The following is a 23,390-nucleotide window of genomic DNA, read 5'->3' as shown; positions in this document are numbered from 1 at the left end:
TGTAATTCCAGTGCTTTGGGAGGCCAAAATGGGAGGATCAGTTGAGCCCAGGAGTTTGAGGCCAGCCTGGGCAACATAGTGAGACACCCCCCACAATCTCTACAAAAGATTAAAAATTAACTTGCCTGCTTTTATGTGCAGTTTTGTAGGGATCAGCTTGGTAAACAGTATTAGCGGAGAAATGACATCTTGATCTTGGTTTGCAAGCCCTTCTCCCATCAGCCCTAGATTAGGTCCTGTTCAGCCATGCGGGGGTGTTGGTTTATGCGTGCTGCAGCAGTGGGCATAATGAATATAATTTACCCAGTGGACAAAGGTGTGTACCAAGTGAATTTAAATAACTGTTGTAGATTGGCCAGTAGCTAAGAAGTGGGCTTTTAAAGGGATACTGAAGATTGAAAGATTTTTTTTTTTTTTTTTTTTAAAGAAAAACCATTGATTATAGATAATGAAAAGCTAGGGTTTGCCCTCTTTGTGTCTACTCTCCTTCCAAATAGTTGTATCCAAAATGCTTTTTCCCTTTCCCCTACCTTGCCCCATTAAAATATAAATGGGGATTGGTTAATGTCCCTCTCCTGAATCCATGTAAAATTTGTACAAAAATATCTTCTATGAAAATGATTTGTAATCTGTAGGCTTATTACCTGGGAGATGTCTTGAGATGTAAAATCCCATCCTTTGGGTTGTGGGGTTTTTTTGTTTTTCCAAATAAATCTGATCTTTAAAGCTCAAAAAAAAAAATTAGTGGGGTATGATGGTGCACACCTGTAGTCCCAGCTACTTGGGGCTGGGGGATTGCATGAATCCAGGAGTTGGAGGCTGTGGTGAACTGTGATTGAGCCACTGCACTCCAGCCTGGGTGATAAAGTGAGACTCCACTCCCCACCCCAACCCCCAAAAAGAACTTCAATAGGGATTACATTGACTGTAGATCACTTTGGATAATAGTGCCATCTTAACATATTAAGGTTTAATGTATTAAGTCTTATAATCCATAAACAAGGGATGTCTCTTCATGAAGTAGGTCTTGAATTTCTTTCAGTAATGTTTTATAATTTTCAGTATACAAACCTTTCAATTCCTTGGTTAAATTTATACCTACATATAGGTATATTATTCTTGTAGGATGCTATTTAAAGTGCAATTCTTTTTCTTACTTTAATTTTGGGATTTTTTAAATTGCTGGTGTATAGAAACACAATTGATTTGTGAGTATTCATCTTACCCTGCAACTTTGCTGAATTCATTTATTAACTCTAGTATGTTTTCTTCATGGATTCTTTGGGATTTTCTGTCTTTAGGATCACATCATCTGTGAATAGGGATCTAGTAGCCCTCCTCATCAACAGAGGATGCATTCCATGACCCCCAGTGGGTACCTAAAACTGTGGATAGTACTCAACCCTGTATATATATACATATTTTTTTCCTGTACATATGTATCTATGATAAAGTTTAATTTATAAGTTAGTCACAGTAAGAGATTAACAACAATAACTAAGAAATAGAACAATTGTAACAATATACTGAAATAAAAGTTATAGGAATATGGTCTCCGTCTCTCTCAAAATATCTTATTTTACTCTACTCATTTATTTTTGGACCACAGTTGACCTCAGATATCTGCAACTGTGGAAAATGAAACTGCAGATAAGGGGAAACTTCACTTCTTTTTTGCTGACTTAGATCTCTTTTGTTTCTTTTTCTTCCCTAATTGTTCTGACTAGAACTTCTAATACCATGTTAGGTATCAGTGGCTAGAGGTGGAAAGCCTTGTCTTTTTCCTTGTCTTGCGGGGAAAGCTTTCAGTCTTTCACCATTGAGTATTATGTTATCTGTAGATCTTTTCTTTTCTTTTTTCCTTTCCTTTTCTTTCTTTCTTTTTTTTTGAGACATTCTTGCTCTGTCACCCAGACTGGAGTGCAGTGGCATGATCTTGGCTCCCTGTAACCTCCATCTTCTGGGTTCAAGCAATTCTCATGCCTCAGCCTCCTGAGTAGCTGGGATTACAGGTGCCGGCCACCAGGACTGGCTAGTTTTTGCATTTTTAGTAGAGATAGAGTTTCACCATGTTGGCCAGACTGGTCTTGAACTCCTGACCTCAGGTTATCCACCTGCCTTGGCCTCCCAAAGTGCTGAGATGACAGGCATGAGCCACCACGCCCAGCCATCGGTAGATATTTCATACACATCCTTTATCATGTTGATGAAATTCCCTTCTAGTTTTTTTCATGTTTTTATTATGAAGGGGTTGAGTTTTCTCAAATGCTTTTTCTGCATCAATTGAGGTGATTATATGTGTGGGTTTCAATCCCTTTGTTCTCATAATGTGGTATATTATGTTGATTGAATTTCCTATATTAAACTACCTGTGCATTTCTAGGACATCCCTCTGCAGCATGATACATAATTCTGTGAATATGCAGCTGATTTGGGGGTGCTAATAGTTTGTAAAGAATTCTTATATCAGCATTCATAAGAAATACTGATCTGTAATTTTTTTTTCTTGTGATCTTTTGGGTGGTTTTGGTATCGGTAATACTGGCCTCGTAAGATGAATTATAAAGCATTCTTTCTGTTATTTTTTAGAAGAATTTGAGAAGGATTGATATTATTCTTTAAATGTTTGATATAATTCACCAATGGAACCATCAGGTCCCAGGTTTTTCTTTGTTGGGAGGTTTTTGATTATTCATTCAATGTCTTGTTATAAATTTGTTCAGACTTTCTATTTCTTGTTGAGTCAGTTTTAGTGATTTTGTCTTTCTAGGAATTTTTCCATTTCATCTGGGTTATCTAATTAGTTGGCATACAGTATTTCATACTTTTATGTTCCATTTTATTTCTGTAAGATCAATAGTAATGTCTCTACTTTGATTTCTGATTTCAGTTAATTGCATGTTCTCTCTTTTTTTGTCAGTCAGGCCAAAAATTTATCAACTTTGTTGGTCTTTTCAAAGAAACGACTTTAGTTTTGCTGATTCTCTTTATTGTTTTTCTATTCTCTATTTCACTTTTCTCTACTGTAACCATTTTATTATTTCCTTAGCGGTGCTAGCTATGGATTTGGTTTGCTCCACTTTTACTAGTTCCTTAAGGAATAGAGTTACTGATTTGAGATATTTCTTCCTTTTAATTTAGGCTATTACTATAATTTTTCTCTGAACACTTTTTTCGCCACATTCCATAAATTTTGGTATGTTTTTGTTTTTCTCTATTTTCTAATTTCCTCGGTGATTTTTTTTTTCTTTGACCCATTGGTTAAGAGTAGTTTATTTCTTAAGTATAGTCAATCCTTACTATTCATGGATTCCATATTTGTGAATTCACCTACTCACTAATATTTATTTGTAATCCCAAAATCAGTGCTTGTGGCATTTTCAAAGTCATTCACAGACATGTGCAAAGTGGTGGAAAATTCGACATTCCCAGCTGAGGATGAACTGGCAATGGTCCTTCATCTTGTTTCAACTATCATGTTGTAAACAAGTATCCTTTTCACAATCTGTTTAGTGTCGTGTTTTCTGCATTTTTGTGCTTTTAATTGGTTAATTCACTGTTTAAATGGGCCCTTAATTGTAGTGCTGATGTGCTGTCTAGTGTTCCTAAGTAAAGGATGGCAGGGAGGTGCCTCAAATAATATATTTATATTAGATGTAAAATTCATTCAGGCAGCTGGGCATGGTGGCTCACACATGTAATCCCAGCATTTTGGGAGGCTGAGGCAGGTGGATCACCTGAGGCCAGGAGTTTGAGACCAGCCTGGCCAACATGGTGAAACCCTGTCTCTACCAAAAATATAAAAATTAGCTGGGCATGGTGGCAGGCGCTTGTAATTCCAGCTACTTGGGAGGCTGAGGCAGGAGAATTGCTTGAACCCGGGATGCAGAGGCTACAGTGAGCCAAGATCATGCCACTGCACTCCAGCCTGGGTGACAAGAGTGAAACTCCATCTCAAAAAAAAAAAAAAATTCACTCAGGCATGAGTTATAGTGCCTCTTGGCCATGAGTTCAATGTTAATAAATTAATGATCTTCTATATTTCAGAATAGGAAGAGAAAGTTCACCAATCTGTATATAAGGCTACTCCAGAAAGTAATATCTGTAGTGTATGGCCAAGAAAATTTATAGTCATGTTACTCATAGTCAGGAAAATATTAAACCCTTGTTGGGTAATTCTGACTGGCTAGCATGTTTCAGAAGATGATATACATGAAAAATGTTAAACTTGCAGCTGACGCAAGATCAGAAGGTTGGAGAAGAATTTAAGAAATACTTTCTGGGCAGGGGTGTTGGCTCACACCTGTAAAAAAAAAAAAAGAAATACTTTCTATGTGTTACATAGGGAAAGGGCTATGTGAAAGAGCAGGTTTTCAGTGCTGATGATGCTGGCTGGTAGAACTATTTTTCTCTTTAATTTTGCCATTGTTTGTTTAATTTATTTTGAGGCTCTGCCCAGTTCATATGTTGTCAAGGCTCTATTTCCAGATCAGACTTTGCCAATTTAAGCAGACTCACAAGGACATGAACTCTGGCTGAAGTTTTGAAGATGCCTCAAGCTGCTGGTGACCCATCTTGTTTTCAGGGGTACAGTGAGGTTGAGGCAAAGGGCTTTTGTAATAGGTTTTTACTGAAAGTCTCTTTCTTTCTTTTTTCCTTCCTTCCTTTTTTTTTTTTTGAGACAGAGTTTTGCTTTTATTGCCCAGGCTGGAGTGCAGTGGTGCGATCTTGGCTCACCGCAACCTGCGCCTCCTGGGTTCAAGCAATTCTCCTGCCTCAGCCTCCCGAGTAGCTGGGATTACAGGGACCCACCAGCATGCCTTGCTAATTTTTTACACTTTTAGTAGAGATGGGGTTTCACCATGTTGTCCATCCTGGTCTCGAACTCCTGATCTCAGGTGATCCATCTACTTTGGCCTCCCAAAGTGTTGGGATTACAGGTGTAAGCCACTGTGCCTGGCCATATTTTCTTTTCCTATTTTTGTTAATGTTATTATTTCAATAGTTTTGGAGAAACAGGTAGTATTTGATAAGTTAGTTAGTGGTGACTTCCAAGATTTTGGTACACCCATCACCCAAGCAGGGTATACTGCACCAGTGTGTAGCCTTTTTTTTTTTTTTTTTTTAGGATGGAGCAATACTTTATTTTTACATACTTTGACAAGGAGGTTTTCCATAAACCACCTTTCCAGTGGAGAACAGAGAACATGAAAATTGGCCTCCAGATATCAGTAGCTGTGTCTGCTCAGGGCCGAGGCTCCCCTTTGCTCAGGTGGTGAGATGGAGGGGTGGACTTCCCTTCCTTCATCAGTTTATCCCGTTGTCTCCAGATGGTATCCATACGTCTCATCATTTTAATACGAAGTACACTCTATGAAATCATAATGTTCTATCTTGCACTCTTTCTTTGCTCGGATAGCATCGATTCCATGTGCACATTCTATCCATTCTTTTTCAAAAGGATGACATCAAGCAGGAAACTTGTAGGGCTGTTCAGCACTTTGGATTGTCCACCATCGATCTAGGTTAATGCCGAACCTTTTTGCATGTCCTAGAAAAGGCACGGTGATCCGATGCTCGTGCCCTTGTCTCTTCTCTGGCTTCTGTTTCAGGAAGACTAACTTGTGATGCGGACGCCTGCTGTAAATGATGCCTGCCGTCCAGTGTGTAGTCTTTAATCTGTCACCCGCCCCTAAGTCCCTAGAGTCCATTATATCTTTATTATGCCTCTGCATCCTCATAGCTTAACTCCCACTTCTAAGTGAGAACATACAATGTTTGGTTTTCCATTCCTGAGCTATGTCGTTTGGAATAATGGTCTCCAACTCCATCCAGCTTGGTGTAAATGCCATTATTTTCTTCCTTTTTATGGCTGAGAAATTGAGAAATGTCTTTTTCTTTTGAGATGAAGTTTTGCTCTTGTTACAGTGGCACAATCATGGCTCACTGTAACCTCCATCTCCCAGGTTCAAGTGATTCTTTTGCCTCAGCGCCTCCTGAGTAGCTGAGATTATGAGCAGCCCCCACCATGCCCGGCTAATTTTCTGTATTTTTAGTAGAGACAGGGTTTCATCATGTTGTGTTGGTGAGGCTGGTCTTGAACTCCTGATGTCAGGTGTCCACCTGTCTTGGCCCCTCAAAGTGCAGTGATTACAGGTGTGAGCCACTGTGCCCAGCCTCTTTTTTTTTTCCAGAGTCCCACTTTGTTGCCAGGCTGGAGTGCGCTGGTACGATCTTGGTTCACTGCAACCTCCACCTCCCAAGTTCAAGTGATTCTCCTGCGTCAGCCTCCCGAGTAGCTGGGATTATGAGCCATCACGCCTGGCTAATTTTTGTGTTTTTAGTAGAGACGGGGTTTCACCATGATGGCCAGTCTGGTCTTGAATTCCTGGGCTCGAGAGATCCACCTGCCTCAGCCTCCCAAAGTGTTGGGATTACAGGCCTCTATCACATTTTCTTTGTTCACGTGTTGGCTGTTGGGCATTTTGGCTGGTTCCATAGTTTTGCAGTTGCAAATCATGCTGCTATAAACGTGCGTGTGCAAGTGTCTTTTTCATATAATGATTTCTTCTAAATTCCTGTTTTCTTTCTTTCTTTTTTTTGAGCTGGAGCTTCACTCTTGTTGCCCAGGCTGGAGGGCAATGACCTGATTTCAGCTCACTGCAACCTCTGCCTTCTGGGTTCAAGCAATTCTCTTGCCTCAGCCTCCCAAGTAGCTGGAATTATAGGCATGCACTACCACACCCAGCTAATTTTGTATTTTGAGTAGAAACAGGGTTTCTCCATGTTGATCAGGCTGGTCTTAAACTCTCTACCTCAGGTGATCTGCCCACCTCGGCCTCCTAAAGTGCTGGGATTAAGGTGTGAGCCCAACACATCCGGCTCCAAATTATATTTAACTTTAATTTTATGTTAAATTGTCTCTAAAGACAAATTTAGGACCACTGTCCTCATTCAGTTGTAAATGCAAGAAAAATAGATTTATGTGGAATTATCCTTTGTGAAAAAATGATAGGGGCCAGGTGGGGTGGCTCATACCTGTAATCCCAACACTTTTGGGAGGCCAAGACTGGGCAGCTCACTTGAGTTCATGAGTTTGAGACAAGCCTGGGCAACATGGCAAAACCTCATCTCTACAAAAAGTACAAAAGTTAGCCTGGTGTGGTGGCATGTGCCTGTGGTCCCAGGTACTCAGGAGGATGACCTGAACCTAGGAGACTGAGGCTACAGTAAAGTGAGATTGTGTGACTGCCCTCCATCTTGGCTGACAGAGTGACACCCTGTCTCAATTGAAAAAAAAAAGAAAGAAATGATAAAATTTATTACAAATATCTAAAATATATAGAAACCACTCTTTTTAAGTCATCTTTGTTAGTTTTTCTTTTTTTTTTTTTCTTTTAATGACTTCTTGATATACTACAGCACTTAGTTCTAAGGAGAGTTTATTTCCCAATGTACAGTCACTCCCTTGATGAACTTGTCCAGTCTAAGGGGTTTATATTTAACCCAAATGTTCATGACTCAAATTTCTGTCTCTAGCCTGGACCTCCCTCCTGAATCCTAGACTTGTATATTCAACTGCCTACTTGATATTTCTACTTCATTGTCTAGTAGGCATCTCAAATATAACATGACCCTAACCTAAACTGATTTCTCTCCCATTTCCCCATTCCACCAGTTACTGGTGGGGAGATCACTTGAGGTCAGAAGTTTAAGACCAACCTGGCAAAACTCCACCTCTACTAAAAATATTAAAAAATGGCCGGGCGTGGTGGCTCACGCCTATAATCAAAGCACTTTGGAGGCCAAGGTGGGCGGATCACCTGTGGTCGGGAGTTTAAGACCACCCTGACCAACATGCTGAAACCCGTCTTTATAAAAAAAAATAAATAAATAAAAAATTAGCCGGGCATGATGAGGCACACCTGTAATCCCAGCTATTTGGGATGCTGAGGTGGGAGGATTTCTTGAACACAGGAGATGGAGGTTGCAGTGAGCCAAGATCACACAACTGCATTCTAGCCCTGGTAGCAGAGTGAGATTCCATCTCAAATAAATAAATAAATAAATATAACAGATGAATTGGTTAGTTATTCATAATTCTTCCTCTGCCATGTAATCCCACTTTAGAAATATCACTTTTATTTAATCTTTCTAATTTGTTATTTCTTTTAGTCATTATGATCTGTAGTCTTGGCCAGGAGCAGTGGCTCACACCTGTAATCCCAGCACTTTGGGAGGCCAAGGTGGGCATATCACCTGAGGTCAGGAGTTCGAGACCAGCCTGATCCACATGGAGAAACCCCATCTCTACTAAAAATACAAAATTAGCTGGGCGTGGTGGCACATGCCTGTAATCTCAGCTACTCGGGAGGCTGAGAGAGGAGAATTGCTTGAATCCGGAAGGTGGAGGTTGCAGTGAGCAGAGATGGGGCCATTGCACTCCAACCTGGGTAACAAGTGAAACTGTCTCAAAAAGAAAAAGTCTGTTGTCTTTTTTATCTGCTTACTGATGAAATTCTTCTTTACTTTGATACTTAAAAATTCAGAATTCTGTTATTCAATGGGGAATAAATATGAAAGTCATCATGTAGTCAGAACTGGATCAAGTGTTCCCCAAAATGTTTTTTTTTTTTTTAATTTAAGTGTTTTTTTTTTTTTTTAAGAGTCTTACTTTGTCACCCAGGCTGAAGTGCAGTGGTGTGATCTCTGCTCACTGCAATTTCTGCTTCCCAGGTTTAAGAGATTCTCACGCTTCAGCCTTCCAAGTAACTGGGACTACAGGTGCATGCCTCTACACCTGGCTAATTTTTATATTTTTAGTAGAACGGGGTTTCACCATGTTGGCCAGGACAGATCGAACTTGTGATCTCAAGTGACCCACCTACCTTGACCTCCCAAAGTGCTGCTGGGATTACAGGCATGAGCCACTGTGCTCATCCCCAAACTGTTTTTTTCCATTAAAAAATCTGGAGAAGGCCGGGCGTGGTGGCTCACGCCTATAATCCTAGCATTTTGGGAGGCCGAGGTGGGTGGATCACATGAGGTCAGGAGTTCATGACCAGCCTGGCCATCATGGTGAAACCCCATCTTAAAAAAAAAAAAAAAAAAAAAAAATCTGGAAAAAACACTGTAAAAGTAGAGACTAATGATAAAAAAAAAAATCAATCAATAAAAATGACCTACTCTTTTTTCAGTTCGTCACCTTATCCCTGTGAAATCTGAAGGTGCCATAGAGCAGAGAAAGGGAAAGCCTCATAGCTTCTTTAGCCTCTGCATCTGGCTTGATAACATTCCAACTCTCCTATTTAATGAACGCCTTGGACACAGAATTGAATAAATGTAGGTTAAGTCACATTCAGTTTCATTGCTCCTGTTTAAAATCTCTACCTTTCCCCTTCCTACCTTCAGCCCTAGCTTCTGAGACTCTGTAGGTGATTTTTTTCCTTTGTCTGTCATGTATAAAGAACTCTTATCAGTAATTTTGTACATTTTTACTTCCCTAGAGGGTCCAAGCTTAAAAAAAGAAGAAGGAAGCATAGAAAGATTTTTTTTTAAGTTGATTTTTTTTTTCTTCTTTGGTTCTCTTTTTTTACTGTCAACAGCTTTTTAAAAATTACACTTGGCCGGGCGCAGTGGCTCATGCCTATAATCCCAGCACTTTGGGAGGCCAAGGCGGGTGGATCACGAGGTCAAGAGATCGAGACCATCCTGGTCAACAAGGTGAAACCCTGTCTCTACTAAAAATACAAAAATTAGCTGGGCATGGTGGTGTGTGCCTGTAGTCCCAGCTACTCGGGAGGCTGAGGCAGGAGAATTGTTTGAACCCAGAAGGCAGCGGTTGTGGTCAGCTGAGATTGTGCCATTGCACTCCAGTCTGGGTAACAACAGTGAAACTCCATCTCAAGAAAAAAAAAAAATTGCACTTTAGGCCTGGCATGGTGGCGTGTGCCTGTAGTCCCAGCTACTTGGGAGGCTGAGGCTGGAGGATCGCTTGAGTCCAGAAGTTCTGGGCTATAGTGCGTTATACCAATTTGGGTGTCTGCACTAAGTTCAGCATCAATATGGTGACTTCCCGGGAGCGGGGGACCACCAGGTTGCCTAAGGAGGAATGAACCGGCCCAGGTCAGAAATGGAGCAGGTCAAAACTCCCATGCTGATTAGTAGTGGGATTGTGTGTGAATAGCCACTGCACTCCAGCCTGGGCAACATAGTGAGACCCTGTCTTTAAAAAAAAAGTATACTTTAGGCGGGGTGTGGTGGCTCATGCCTGTAATCCCAGCACTTTGGGAGGCTGAGGTGGGAGGATCACCTGAGGTCAGGAGTTCGAGACCAACCTGGCTGACATGGAGAAACCCCGTCTCTACTAACAATACAAAAAAAATTAGCCAGGTGTGGTGGTGGGTTCCTGTAATCCCAGCTACTGGGGAGGCTGAGGCTGGAGAATCTCTAGAACCCAGTAAGCAGAGTTTGCAGTGAGCCGAGATTGCGCCACTGGACTCCAGTCTTGGTGACAGAGTGAGATTCCATCTCAAAAAAAAAAAAAATTATACTTTAAAGACTTTAAAGGCTTAAGTTCCTGCTGTAGAAAGAGGCACCACTGTTATCCCTCACCTAGATTATACCAACAGCCTCCAACTGGTCTCCCTCTTTTTACCTTGCTCTCTTAAAATTTTATCTCTACATAGCAGCTTTACTAAAAACCCTGCAGTGGCTCCCCATTTGATTCACAATAGAAGCCAGTTTTCTTATGGTGGCCTCCCAGGCTTTACTTGATCTGGCCGCCCATTACCTCCCTGACCTCTTCTACTTGCTCTCTCTACTATGGCCACAGCTAGCCTCCTTGCCTGTCATACTTGGTGATCAGATACTTTGCTCGCTGATTCCCCTGCCTGGTATATGCTGTTTCCACAAATAATCTGCTTGACAGGTACACTCACCTCACCTCTATTCCGTCTTGCTTCAACTCTCAACTTCTCAATAAAGCCTACACTATCTTCTATTTAATACTGTAACCTGCCCCACTTACACTCTGAAACTCATGACCCTATTTTTATTTCTGTTTTAATTAAGATAGGCTTGGTTATACTGTGGTAATGACTTAATCCCCCAATTGCAGTGACTTAACACAACAAAACCTTGTATCTTGGCCAGGGGTGGTGGCTCATGCCTCTCATCTCAGCGCTGTGGGAGGCCAACGTGGGCAAATCACTTGAGTCCAGGAATTTAAGACCAGCCATGGGCAACATGGCGAGACCCTATCTCTTCAAAATACATACATTAAAAAAAAAATTAGCTGGATGTGGTGGCACACCTCTGGTCCCAGCTACTCCAGAGGCTGACATAGCAGTGTCGCTTGAGTCTGGGAGGTGGAGGTTGCAGTGAGCTGAGATCACACCACTGCACTCCAGCCTGGGCAACAGAGCAAGACCCTCTTCCAAAAAAAAGAAAAAAGAAAAAGAAAATCTTGTGTTACGTATCCATTATGCGTTAGCTCTGAGGGTTAGCTCTGTTGACACTCAGGGACCTAGACTGATGCCCATCTTGTGATGCATCTCAACATGTGGTTTCCAAGGGTCACATCTATAGGAAAGAGAGTTCAAAGGAAGAGTGAAAATGGGATAAGTCAGTTTTTTCCACAGTTCACTGGCCAAAATTAGTTGCATGACCCCAGTCTAAGTGAATCCAAAATGTAGGAGGAGCACAAGGAATATTAATGAGCATTACTATTTCTTCAACACATGTTATCTTTTTATTTTCTCCATACTAATCAGGTTTTATTATATGATTTATATATTTTTTATAACTTACACATATTTATATATCATTTGCATGCTTTTGTGTTTACTATTTAGTACCTCCTCTAGCAAGAATGGAAACTTATTCTCATACTGGCAGGGGAGATACCATGATCACGAAGGTGGTTTTCCCAAGGCAAGGCTTATCCATTGCACTCCGGATGTCCTGACCCCTGCGATTTCCCCAAATGTGGGAAACTCGACTGCCTAATTTGTGGTAGTGGGGGACTGCATGTGTTCGCGCTTTCCCCTGAAAAAAAAAAAAAAGAAACTTACACTCCCAGAAAAGAATACAATTATTCTCCAAAGAATATTTAGAATATAAAATTAGTAAGACTTGATTATTGGTTGAATACAATGGATAAGGAAAGAATTAAGGATAATTCATGTTTCTGATTTGGATTACATGGTTTTTGGTGTTTCCAAATGAAATAGGGAATATCAGAGGAGGAAGAAGTGTAGGTGATAGGATGATGAATTTGGTTTGAGGTATAGTGGGTTTACCTCCATAGGGACCTCAAGGCAGAGATATGTGCAGAGTTGGATATATGGTTCTTAAACCCAGGGAAATGGGTAGGTCTTCAGCATGCCCAGTAGTAGTTAAAAATTAAGAAAAGGGGCCAGGTGCATTGGCTCACTGCCCCTGTAATCTCAGCACTTGCAAGGCCAAGGTGCGTGGATCACTCGAACTCAGGAGTTTGAGACACCCATCTGTAGTCCTGGCTGCTCGGGAGGCTGAGGTGGGAGGATTGCTTGAGCCTGGGAGGTTGGGGCTGCAGTGAGCCATGATTACACTACGGCATATCAGCCTGGGTGACAGAATAAGACCCTGTCTAAAAAAAAGGGAAAGGTAAGACTATCAGTAACAACTAAGGACAGAATCCTTCTTTATACAATGTTTAAGGAACTAAAAGAGGCAGATATGCAGCAAAAAATAAGTGGTGCAAGGGGAACCAGGAGAGTATGAAACTGTGACTGTCAAGGGTATTTAGTTTCAAGGAGAATGTGAGGGACCATGGTAAATGTAGAAGGGATGTCAGCAAAACAAAACAAAAAACTCTGCCTGTAGTTCCAGCTACTCAAGAGGCTAAGGCAGGAGGATCACTTGAGCCTAAGCGTTAAGGCTCACTATGGTCACACCTGGGAATAGCCTCTGTACTCCAGTCTGGACAACACAGTGAGAACTTGTCTCCCTAAAAAACAAAACAACACCAAAAAACAATTGTGTACTAAATATTTTCTACTCTTCTTACAAGCATACTTAACTCCCTTGCTCCTTTATTTCAACCCAACTTCTGTAACTACCTTGGCTTCAGTTTCATTGAGAAATGTGAAGTCATCAGGCATGAATAGCCGCAAATGTGCCCTCCCTTATTCCCTTTACAGACCTCCACCATGCCCATCCATCCTTTCCTCTTTCCCACCAATCTCAGGACATTCAAAGCCAACTCTTCCACTAGTGCCATTGATACTAAGAATTGTCTACACTTTCTGTTTATGCTTTGTCCCTTTTTATGGTTTCTGCTCCTAGTATTCTAGTAAAATTTTTCTCAGTAAGGGGACAATTTGAAATTTTAGTTGATGGGGTGGAAGTGAAAAACTAAGTACAAGGTGTTAAATATTGAATACAGGTAGGGGTATAGAAATATAAATTTCAGATAGCAGTCACCGATGAGGTGAGAGGGAGATAATGCCAGTGCTCCTCCCCAAGCACCTGTAGACATTTACATGGACCAGATTCAGGTACTATTCCAGAGGCCCTTTCATTTTGGAGGCCATATTAAAAGTATGTGTCTTACCTGTCCTTCTTCTATACCAAGCCAGTGATCGAATCTTCATTGCAGAAGCAAAAATTAGCTAGTTCCCACAAAAAAGAATGAAGACACATGAGATTTCATTCATTTGTTCGTTTGTACAAAATTATTTCTTGAGTGTCTGCTATCTGCCATACTCAGGGTTAGGTGCTGGGAATATAATGGGGATTAAAAACACAAAGTTCTTGTTTTAGTGGCATTTATAGAATAGTGATTTGATTTGTCTTTTGTTTGTCTCTAACTTAAATTTGTTTAACTAATTTTACTTTTTTTCCCCTTTAGTATCCTCTTATATATGGACTGATTCTTATTCCCTGCTGGTGTTCTCTAGTTTGCCTAAGTAGAATTTACATGGGAATGCACTCCATTCTGGTAAGGAAAGTGTTGTGTTCTTATACTTATTTTTTATGACATTGACAGGCAATTTTATAATGTTTAATCTTTTGCAAACTTACCTGAAACCTAAGTGAGAAAATATAGTTATTGTAAGTCTTCTAACTTTGTTTTACAAAAGTATCAACATGATGCTTTGTGAAGTTTTTTTTTTTTTTTTTAAGACAGGGTTTCACCATGTTGGTCAGGCTGGTCTTGAACTCCCTGCTCTCAGGTGATTTGCCCGCCTTGACCTCCAAAGTGCTTGGATTACAGGCGTGAGCCACCACACCTGGCCACTTTGTGAAGTATTAATGTAGTAGTCATGTATTTCACAGAAACAATTTCCAGCAATCACAATAGTCAAGTACTATAATCAAGATAACATTTCTTCCTCCTTCCAGTCTCACTTTTATTTTCCTTTGCATGCCACTACACGCCAGGCTTGGTGACACAGTGAGACCCTGTCTCAAAAAAAAAAAAAAGTTGAACATTTAGTTCCCTTCACTCCTGATATTTCTGATGCTCAAAATGTTAATTTTTGTAAGAAATGTGTCAAGTATCTTCAATATATGAGGGTAAATAAGTAGCTGTGTGACCTTACTCCACCAGTTTTTATTATTTAAAAACTGGTTGATTAAGGTTTAACCATAAATTTTCATCAAATTTGCACAGTTTTGAGAGGGAAAAAGGTGCTTTTAATACCTATCCTGGGACAAGAGCAAAATGGGAGTCTTTGAGGCAAGCCATTTCATGTTGGTTGTAATGATTAAATGTGACAATAATTGTAAAGTATTGAAGCAGTGTTTTTAGTACAGAAAGTTATTATTCCCCAAAAATGCCTTAGGCCAGGTTCAATAAATTATATATCATCTGTTTCTCTTAGAGAGCTCTTGTTAGGTAGAATTATATAGTCCATGTGATGAGTCTAAAGAATTACCTTAACTGTCTCTCTCTTTCTCTTTCTCTCTCCCTCTTCCTTCCGTCCTCCCTCCCTGCCTCCTTCTCTCCCTCCCTCCCTCCTTTTCTCTCTCTTTCTTTCTCTCACTCTTTTTTCTTTCTTCTTTCTCTTTCGGTTTTAATTATTTATTTTTATTTTTGAGATGTAGTCTCACTCTGTCACCCAGGCTGGAGTGCAGTGGCACAATCTCGGCTCACTGCAACCTCTGCCTCCCAGGTTCAAGCGATTCTCCTGAGAAGGTTGCAGTGTCCAGCCTGGGTGACAGAGCGAGACTCCATCTCAGGAAAAAAAAAAAAAAAAAAAAAGAAGAAATACCTTAACTGTCTTAATTTAACTAACCAAATGTTTATTTCCTTCTTACTAATTTTTCATGCACTGAAAATATATGTATTTTGCCTTTGAGTAGTCATAGTCTAATTATGCAATATATAATAAAACAATGTAATGGAATTGTTTTCAACCAAGAGTGTACATTAGAATCACGGGGCAGACTTTTAAAAAAATATTGATGCCCCAGCCGGGCGTGATGACTCACACCTATAATCCCAGTACTTTGGGAGACTGAGGCGGGTGATCATCTGAGGTTGGGAGTTCGAGACCAGCCTGATCAACATGGAAAGACCCCGTCTCTACTAAAAGTACAAAATTAGCGGGACATGGTGGCACATGCCTATAATCCTAGCTACTTGGGACGCTGAGGCAGGAGAATCTCTTGAACCCGGGAGGCTGAGGTTGCCATGAGCCGAGATCACGCCATTGCACTCCAGCCTGGGCAACAAGAGCGAAACTCTGTCCCCCCCTAAAAAAAAAATACTGATGTCCCACCTCCACTTCAATTCAGTCAGAGTCTCTGAAGATTGTCTCAGGTATCAGTATTTTTATCAAGTTCTCCACTTGATTTTAATCTATAGCAAGGATTATGAACTTTAGATTTCCTGGAGAAATAGACAGGCAAAGAATGAAAAACTGTGATAGCAGGTATGTGGAGGATGCAATGGAATCAAAGAAGAGAAAATTCTTATTACAGGGTAGGAGAAGAAAGTTTATGGAGGGAGTAGATGCCTGAGGAGAATCTCAAAGAATATATTATTGTTTGCCTGAAATGGTAGGAAAGAATTCTAAGACAAGAGGAAGTAGTCTATAAATTCATTTTGGGATCTGGCATTAAATGAAACTTAATGATAGACAAAACCCAGTTATGAAATGCTTTATATGCTCTTCTAAGAGTTGGAATGCACACATGACATTTATTGCCTTAGTCAATACTTTCTTAAACATTTTGTTAATTGATTACTTCTCAGCCTTTTGGCTAAGATCAAGCGTAAATATTTTGTTAATTGATTGTGTAATATCTTTCCTTGACCTATTATAAAAGGAATCTCTTATATAAAGATAACACAAATTAGAATTTTAAGTAACTTAATATTGTAGAATGGGAGACTGTCAGTTAAAATGTGTTTTATGTCTAAATAAATTTTTGTTTTGTTTTGTTTTTTGAGATGGAGTCTCACTGTCACCAGGCTGGAGTGCAGTGGTGCAATCTCAGCTCATTGTAACCTCTGCCTCCCAGGTTCAAGCATGCACCACCATGCCCAGCTAATTTTTTTTGTATTTCTAGTAGAGATGGGGTTTCACCATGTTGGCCAGGATAGTCTCCATCTCTTGACCTTGTGATCTGCCCACCTCAGCCTCCCAAAGTGCTGGAATTGCAGGTGTGAGCCACCGCGCCCAGCCTATATATAAATAAATTTTTAAAAATGTTTTTCTTGGCTGGGTGCAGGGTTTCACATCTGTAATCCCAGCACTTTGGGAGGCCAAGGTAGGGGGATTACCTGAGGTTAGGAGTTTGAGACCAGCCTAGCCAACATGGTGAAACTCCTTCTCTATTAAGAATATAAAAAATTAGCTGGGTGTGGTGGCACGTGCCTGTAATCCCAGCTACTCAGGAGGCTGAGGCGGGAGAACTACTTGAACCCAGGAGGCGGAGGTTGCGGTGAGCCGAGATCGTGCCATTGCACTCCAGCCTGGGTAACAAGAGCAAAACTCTGTCTCAAAAAAAAAAAAAAAAAACAAAGAATGCAAAAATTAGTTGGTGTGGTTGGTGGTGCATGCCTGTAATCCCAGCTACTTGGGAGGCTGAGACAGGAGAATTGCTTGAACTGAGGAGGTAGAGGTTGCAGTGAGCTGAGATGGTGCCAGTACACTCTAGCCTGGGGGACAGAGTGAGTCTCAAATAAATAAATAAAATGTTTTCTTGTATCTCTAACACAATAAATCATTTAAAAAGAGGAACAATATTCATTTACAAATAATTTGGTAGATTCTGCTACATAAAACAAATTCATGTGAAGGATTTGTTCATTCATTCATTCATCCATCCATCCAAAAAATATTTGAGATTGAGCAAAGCATGATCTATTTCCCCAACATTTTATAGTTGAATGTTCAGCTATATTCTCTTTCATAATTGTCTGTATCGTCTCCAGCTATTCTTTTTTTTTTTTTTTTTGAGACTGAGTTTCGCTCTTGTTACCCAGGCTGGAGTGCAATGGCGCGATCTCGGCTCACCGCAACCTTCACCTCCTGGGTTCAGGCAATTCTCCTGCCTCAGCCTCCCATGTAGCTGAGATTACAGGCATGCGCCACCATGCCCAGATAACTTTTTGTATTTTTAGTAGAGACGGGGTTTCACCATGTTGACCAGGATGGTCTCGATTTCTTGACCTCGTGATCCACCCGCCTCAGCCTCCCAAAGTGCTGGGATTACAGGTCCAGCTATTCTTTTTTTTTTCTTTTTCTTTTTTTTTTAATTGCATTTTAGGTTTTGGGGTACATGTGCAGAACATGCAAGATAGTTGCATAGGTACACACATGGCAGTGTGTTTTGCTGCCTTCCTCCCCTTCACCCACATTTGGCATTTTTCCCCAGGCCATCCCTCCCCAGCTCCCCCTCCCTGCTGTCCCTCCCCTATTCCCCCCAATAGACCCCAGTGTGTAGTACTCCCTTCCCTGTGTCCATGTGTTCTCATTTTTCATCACCTGCCTATGAGTGAGAATATGCGGTATTTCATTTTCTGTTCTTGTGTCAGTTTTCTGAGAATGATGTTCTCCAGATTCATCCATGTCCCTACAAATGACACGAACTCATCATTTTTGATGGCTGCATAATATTCCATGGTGTATATGTGCCACATTTTCCCAATCCAGTCTATCATTGATGGGCATTTGGGTTGGTTCCAGGTCTTTGCTATTGTAAACAGTGCTGCAATGAACATTCGTGTGCATGTGTCCTTATAGTAGAACGATTTATAGTCCTTTGGATATATACCCAGTAATGGGATTCCAGCCATTCTTATATTCCAAAGTATTCTGATTTTGAGTTATATATCATTTAGAACAATGGCTTCAAGCACTGCAACTGTGAACCCTGTCAGTTCATGACACCGTTTTTATTGCATAGAAAAGGAATAGCCCAGCTGGGCATGGTGGCTCACACCTGTAATCCCAATACTGTGGGAGGCCGAGGCAGGTGGATTGCTTGAGCTTAGGAGTTGGAAACCAGCCTGGGCAACATGGCAAAACCTTGTTGACTAAAAATAGGAAAATTATTCTAGCCTGGCATGATGGTGCATGTTTGTAGTCCCAGCTACTTGAGAGGCTGAAGTGGGGAAGACAACTTGAACCCAGGAGGTGGAGTTGCAGTGAGGTGAGATTGTGCCACCACAATCCAGCCTGGGTGACAGACCCTGTCTAAAAAAAAAAAAAAGCATACAAGTTGAACTGTAATCAGTTAACTAATCAAAAACAATTTAAATGACTATAAGTGAGAAAACAGATAAATAAATTATATAATATGCAGCAAAATATTATGATTGTGAAAGTGAACGACCAATAACTACATGTAATATAATGAATGAATCTTAAGTATAAAAAGCAGATCAAAAGAGACTGCTATAACATTTTAGCAAAGCTCAGAAAGAAGCAAAACGAGATAATTTTTTTTTTTTTTTGAGACAGAGTCTTGCTCTGTCACCCAGGCTGGAGTACAGTGGCATGGTCTCAGCTCTCAGGGTTCTAAGTGATTCTCCTGCCTTAGCCTCCAGAGTAGCTGGAATTACAACAATGTGCCACCACACCTTGCTAATTTTATATTTTTAGTGGAGATGGGCTTTCACCATGTTGGTCAGGCTGGTCTCGAACTCCTGACCTCAGGTGATCCTCTCACCTTGGCCTCCTAAAGTGCTGAGATTACAGGGGTGAGCCACTGCACCTGGCCCAAACTGGGCAATATTTTGCTTGAAGATGTGTGGTAGAACAATTTTTTAAAATAGGTATTTATGACTGGGCCTGGTGGCTCATACCTATGATACTAGCTCTTTGGGAGGCCAAGGCAGGTTGATTGCTTGAGCCCAGGAGGTCAAGACCAGTTGGGCAACGTGGTGAAACCTGGTATCTACAAAACAAAAATAAAAGCAAAACACAGGTATGTATTAAGCCAAAATTCAAGCTTGCAAATTGCTTGTGGGGAAGAATGTAAAGTGATAGGATTGAGAAACAGCACAACAGTAGGTTTGACCATAGTTGTAATATTATAGTTCTTTTTTGGGAAGTGATTTCATAGATGTGAATTTTATAATTTTATATACACTCTACATGTATTTTGCTATGTATCAAATATTAATAAAAATTTAAAGATAAAAACATTAAGCAACTAGTCTGTTGCTTAACTGTATTGAATATTGTTAAGAAATTACCATTGTTTTTGTTTTTCTCTTTCATTATTATTCTTTTTCATTAGTAATAGTAACATGAGGAAATGGCCATTGTTTTTGAAGACCACTAGTATCCAAGAAAAAAGTGGTTTCAGTGCAGTGGTTAGTTTAGAGAAAAATTGGAGGTGAGAAAGTGGAGACAGTGAATATAAGCACTGATACATTTTTCAGTAATAGAGAGTAGATCATAGAGTTTTGTTTTGTTATCAGGTAGAAATATGGAACATTTTTGTATGTTGTCAGGAATGATTCAGAAGGTTATTTAATAGCTTTGTTTCCTCAAGTAAACCGTCTTCTATCAAATCTACACAATTGCTCCTCTCTAAAACTAGGAACCATCTTTGATCCCTCTCTTTCTCTCTCTCCTTTTTCACATTCAGTCTATCATCAAGTTAAACTTGTTAATTCTTTTTTAATTTTTTTTTTCTTGAGACAGAGTCTCACTCTGTTGCCCAGGCTGGAGTGGAGTGGTGCGATCTCAGCTCACTGCAACCTCTGCCTCCCAGGTTCAAGCGATTCTCCTGCCTCAGCCTCCCGAGTAGCTGGGACCACAGGCTGGAGCCACCATGCTTGGCTAATTTTTGTATTTTTAGTAGAGACAGGGTTTCACTATGTTGCTCAGGCTGGTCTTGAACTCCTGGCCTCAAGTGATCTGCTCACCTTGGCTTCCCAAAGTGCTTTGTGAGCTACCATGCCCAGCCACAGTCTTGTCATTTTTTTAAAGTGGTGTATCCTCAATCCCTAAAATAGGGGTTGGTACTCACTAAGTATTTATTTAATGAATGAATGAATGAGAAAAGAAAATTACCTAGGATGTATATGGGATCATAGAGATAACATACATAAACACATGAAAATGAAAACCATTTCTTTGAATATTAAGTGCACTCTTTTCCCCAGAAATGAAAACTACACAATTTTAGCATACTTTGTTCAGAATTTGAATATAAATTTGTGTATATTATATATGTAGTTAATTTATAAAAGGGTAGAATTATGAAAATGGAGATCTTTTTATTATCATTAATCATTTTTCATGCCTCTTATATGGTCAGTTAATAAAGTTTGAGAATTTGACAGCTTTAAAAAATTTGTATCTATTTAACATTTGAAATGTCAAATATAAATTATTTTTTAAATGCCAAAAATGTTTAGTATGATACTAAACAACAATACTTTTATCTTTTCCTAGGATATTATCGCTGGATTCCTATATACCATTTTAATCTTAGCTGTCTTCTATCCATTTGTGGACCTGATTGACAACTTCAACCAAACTCACAAATATGCCCCATTAATCATCATTGGGCTTCATTTAGCTTTGGGGATCTTTTCTTTCACTCTTGACACCTGGAGCACATCCCGAGGAGATACAGCTGAGATTCTAGGAAGTGGTGCTGGAATTGCATGTGGATCTCATGTTACTTATAAGATGGGTCTAGTATTAGATCCTTCTCTAGATACATTACCTTTAGCTGGGCCCCCCATTACTATGACTCTGTTTGGGAAAGCCATATTGCGGTTCCTCATAGGGATGCTATTTGTGCTAGTAGTCAGAGATATAATGAAAAAGATCACCATTCCTTTAGCCTGCAAAATCTCCAATATACCGTGTGATGATATTCGAAAAGCAAGACAGCACATGGAAGTCGAACTTCCTTATCGGTATATTACCTATGGAATGGTTGGTTTCTCCATCACATTTTTTGTTCCTTACGTGTTTTTCTTTATTGGTATCTCTTGATGGAGAAATATTGTTTATGAAAAGAAAGGAGGGTATCAGTTCCTGATACCTAAAAATATATTCCAAGTAAAAGCCAGATCAGAATTAGGCTTTTGCAGGAATTTAACTTAAATTATTATTTAAGTAAATTCATAAGAGTCAGTGCATTTTATCACTGCACATCCAGATATTGTTTTAGGTGAGCTGAGCTATTTCAGTCCTGAGAAAACGATAAGTATCCATTTAGAATGTTCCTGTAATGTTTGGAGAGTTTTGTATTGTTATGGATTCAACTTATATATAATATATATCAGATACATAATTGCAAATTATGTACCTTATGTATATTATATATAAAATAATATACCTAAGTGTTTTTTTAAACTATGGGAGTGTATTATAAAATCAATAATAATATGCAAACAGTTGTGCCTGTGTATTTGAACTAAATACAGGTATGTTGTTATTAACAGATACATTTAACATTTATTTACTATGGGAGCCATTTCCTAATTGAATTGCATAATTACTAGATCAGAATGCATATGCTACTATACATTGATTTACTGCCTGTTTTTACACTGCCATTACCTTTCATGTTACCCATGATGTTGAACATGGGAGGCATTTTTAATGGACCAAATTTTTAGAAAAACTATTTTTTGGATTATTTAGTTTTTTTAAGTTCTGTATACTGTTTTGAATGTACTTTATTTGCAACTGTTCTGGACATCCGTTTATTAATTCAGGTACTGATTTTATTTCTTGCTAATTGTGCCTTTCTGTTGCTGAATTAAGAAATGCTATGTATACTGTGATGTAAAAATAAGACATTAACTTTATCTTAAGTTACGTATAATCAGGCAAATATTTAAAAAAATGTATGTCAAGGTGACAGGCATAGAAGTAAATTGCCCTTACTCTTTAGCCTTTATTTAGAAAGAAATATGGAATGGGCTAAACTTTCTCACCAATTTATTAGAAAGCTAAATGAATAAATCCTTCCCTTTTTGTAGGTATTTTTCTGTGCATTGTAAGTTATAGGAACAAGATATATTTTTTGCACATTGTCTTGATTGTTTATACTGCAGGTAGATACTTCCAGTGAATGGAAATGTAGTTGAAATTTATAGATGGGGCAATGCACATACTTCATATGTAAACAAGGCATTTTTCTAAATAATTTGGAAAGGATTGGATTTAGCACTGTTAACTTTTAATACCCGTTTATTAGCTACTTAAGGTAAATTATAAAACCTAAAATTAGTGTCAGTATTTTAGATCCTATTTTTTTTTCAACTTTTATTTTCACAGTGGAAAGTTTGCATATAGTATTAAACTATTATTTTTTCTGTCTGTGCCTTTATATTTTGAAGTGTGGTTGTACTTACATTAACATTAAATGTATTTTTAGAAAGTTTTTTCATAAAGAAGAGGATTAACTTTCCATATAAATGAATACCAGGTATGAAATTACTGATTTTAGTGCAATATCTATATGATTATCCAGAACTATCACTTCAGATGTTTCTATTTTGGGCACCATAACTATTTGAGCTCATATTTTTGTAATTCTGATTGCGAATTTAGGGGTATGGTAATTTTTACCAAAACTGAAGCTGATAATTGTAAGTAAAGCAACTAAATTTACCCTTTACTTATTGGTTAAAAGGAAACCAAGGCAGGTAGGAAAATATCGGTACGTTGGAAAATGTGAAAAGAGCTTTACTTTCAAAATGTGTTTTTAATGAAGTGAAGTTTAGGGACCGTTTCCTGTAATTTGGGTCTGTGCTATCCTATTAATTTTTGTGTGTAGCTTAAAATGTATTTGAAAATGTTCCATTTCTTTGTGTTTTATTATTTTTTGTCCTATGACAGTTCTATGCTAAATGTATTTTAAAATAAAAGCTAAATTGAAGATTGAAGAAGGTTTTTCTTTGTTTTGTTTGC

At 39.2% G+C, this 23,390-nt stretch overlaps 1 protein-coding gene, 1 non-coding gene and 1 pseudogene across 2 annotated transcripts in view; 2 read left to right on the top strand and 1 right to left on the bottom strand.

Moving 5' to 3' along the window:
- The window catches only part of SGPP1 (sphingosine-1-phosphate phosphatase 1), a 44,356-nt gene extending 20,991 nt beyond the window's left edge, over nucleotides 1-23,365 (top strand). The window contains exons 2-3 of the mRNA XM_002753997.7: nucleotides 13,895-13,984; nucleotides 20,910-23,365. Of these exons, the coding sequence (XP_002754043.1) occupies nucleotides 13,895-13,984; nucleotides 20,910-21,461 (642 nt within the window). The 3' untranslated portion in view covers nucleotides 21,462-23,365. The remainder of the gene's footprint in view (nucleotides 1-13,894; nucleotides 13,985-20,909) is intronic.
- On the bottom strand, nucleotides 5,120-5,741 carry LOC108593507 (NADH dehydrogenase [ubiquinone] iron-sulfur protein 5 pseudogene; annotated as a pseudogene).
- Nucleotides 11,889-12,051, top strand: LOC118145451 (U1 spliceosomal RNA). The gene has a single exon (XR_004730555.1). It is a non-coding gene; the product is annotated as a U1 spliceosomal RNA (small nuclear RNA).
- Nucleotides 23,366-23,390: the final 25 nt, after the last annotated feature.

The sequence above is a fragment of the Callithrix jacchus genome, chromosome 8 (assembly GCF_049354715.1).
Source record: "Callithrix jacchus isolate 240 chromosome 8, calJac240_pri, whole genome shotgun sequence".
NCBI lineage: Eukaryota > Metazoa > Chordata > Mammalia > Primates > Cebidae > Callithrix > Callithrix jacchus.
Note: the sequence above shows the minus strand (reverse complement) of the source record. Positions and strands in the feature narration are given on the sequence as shown.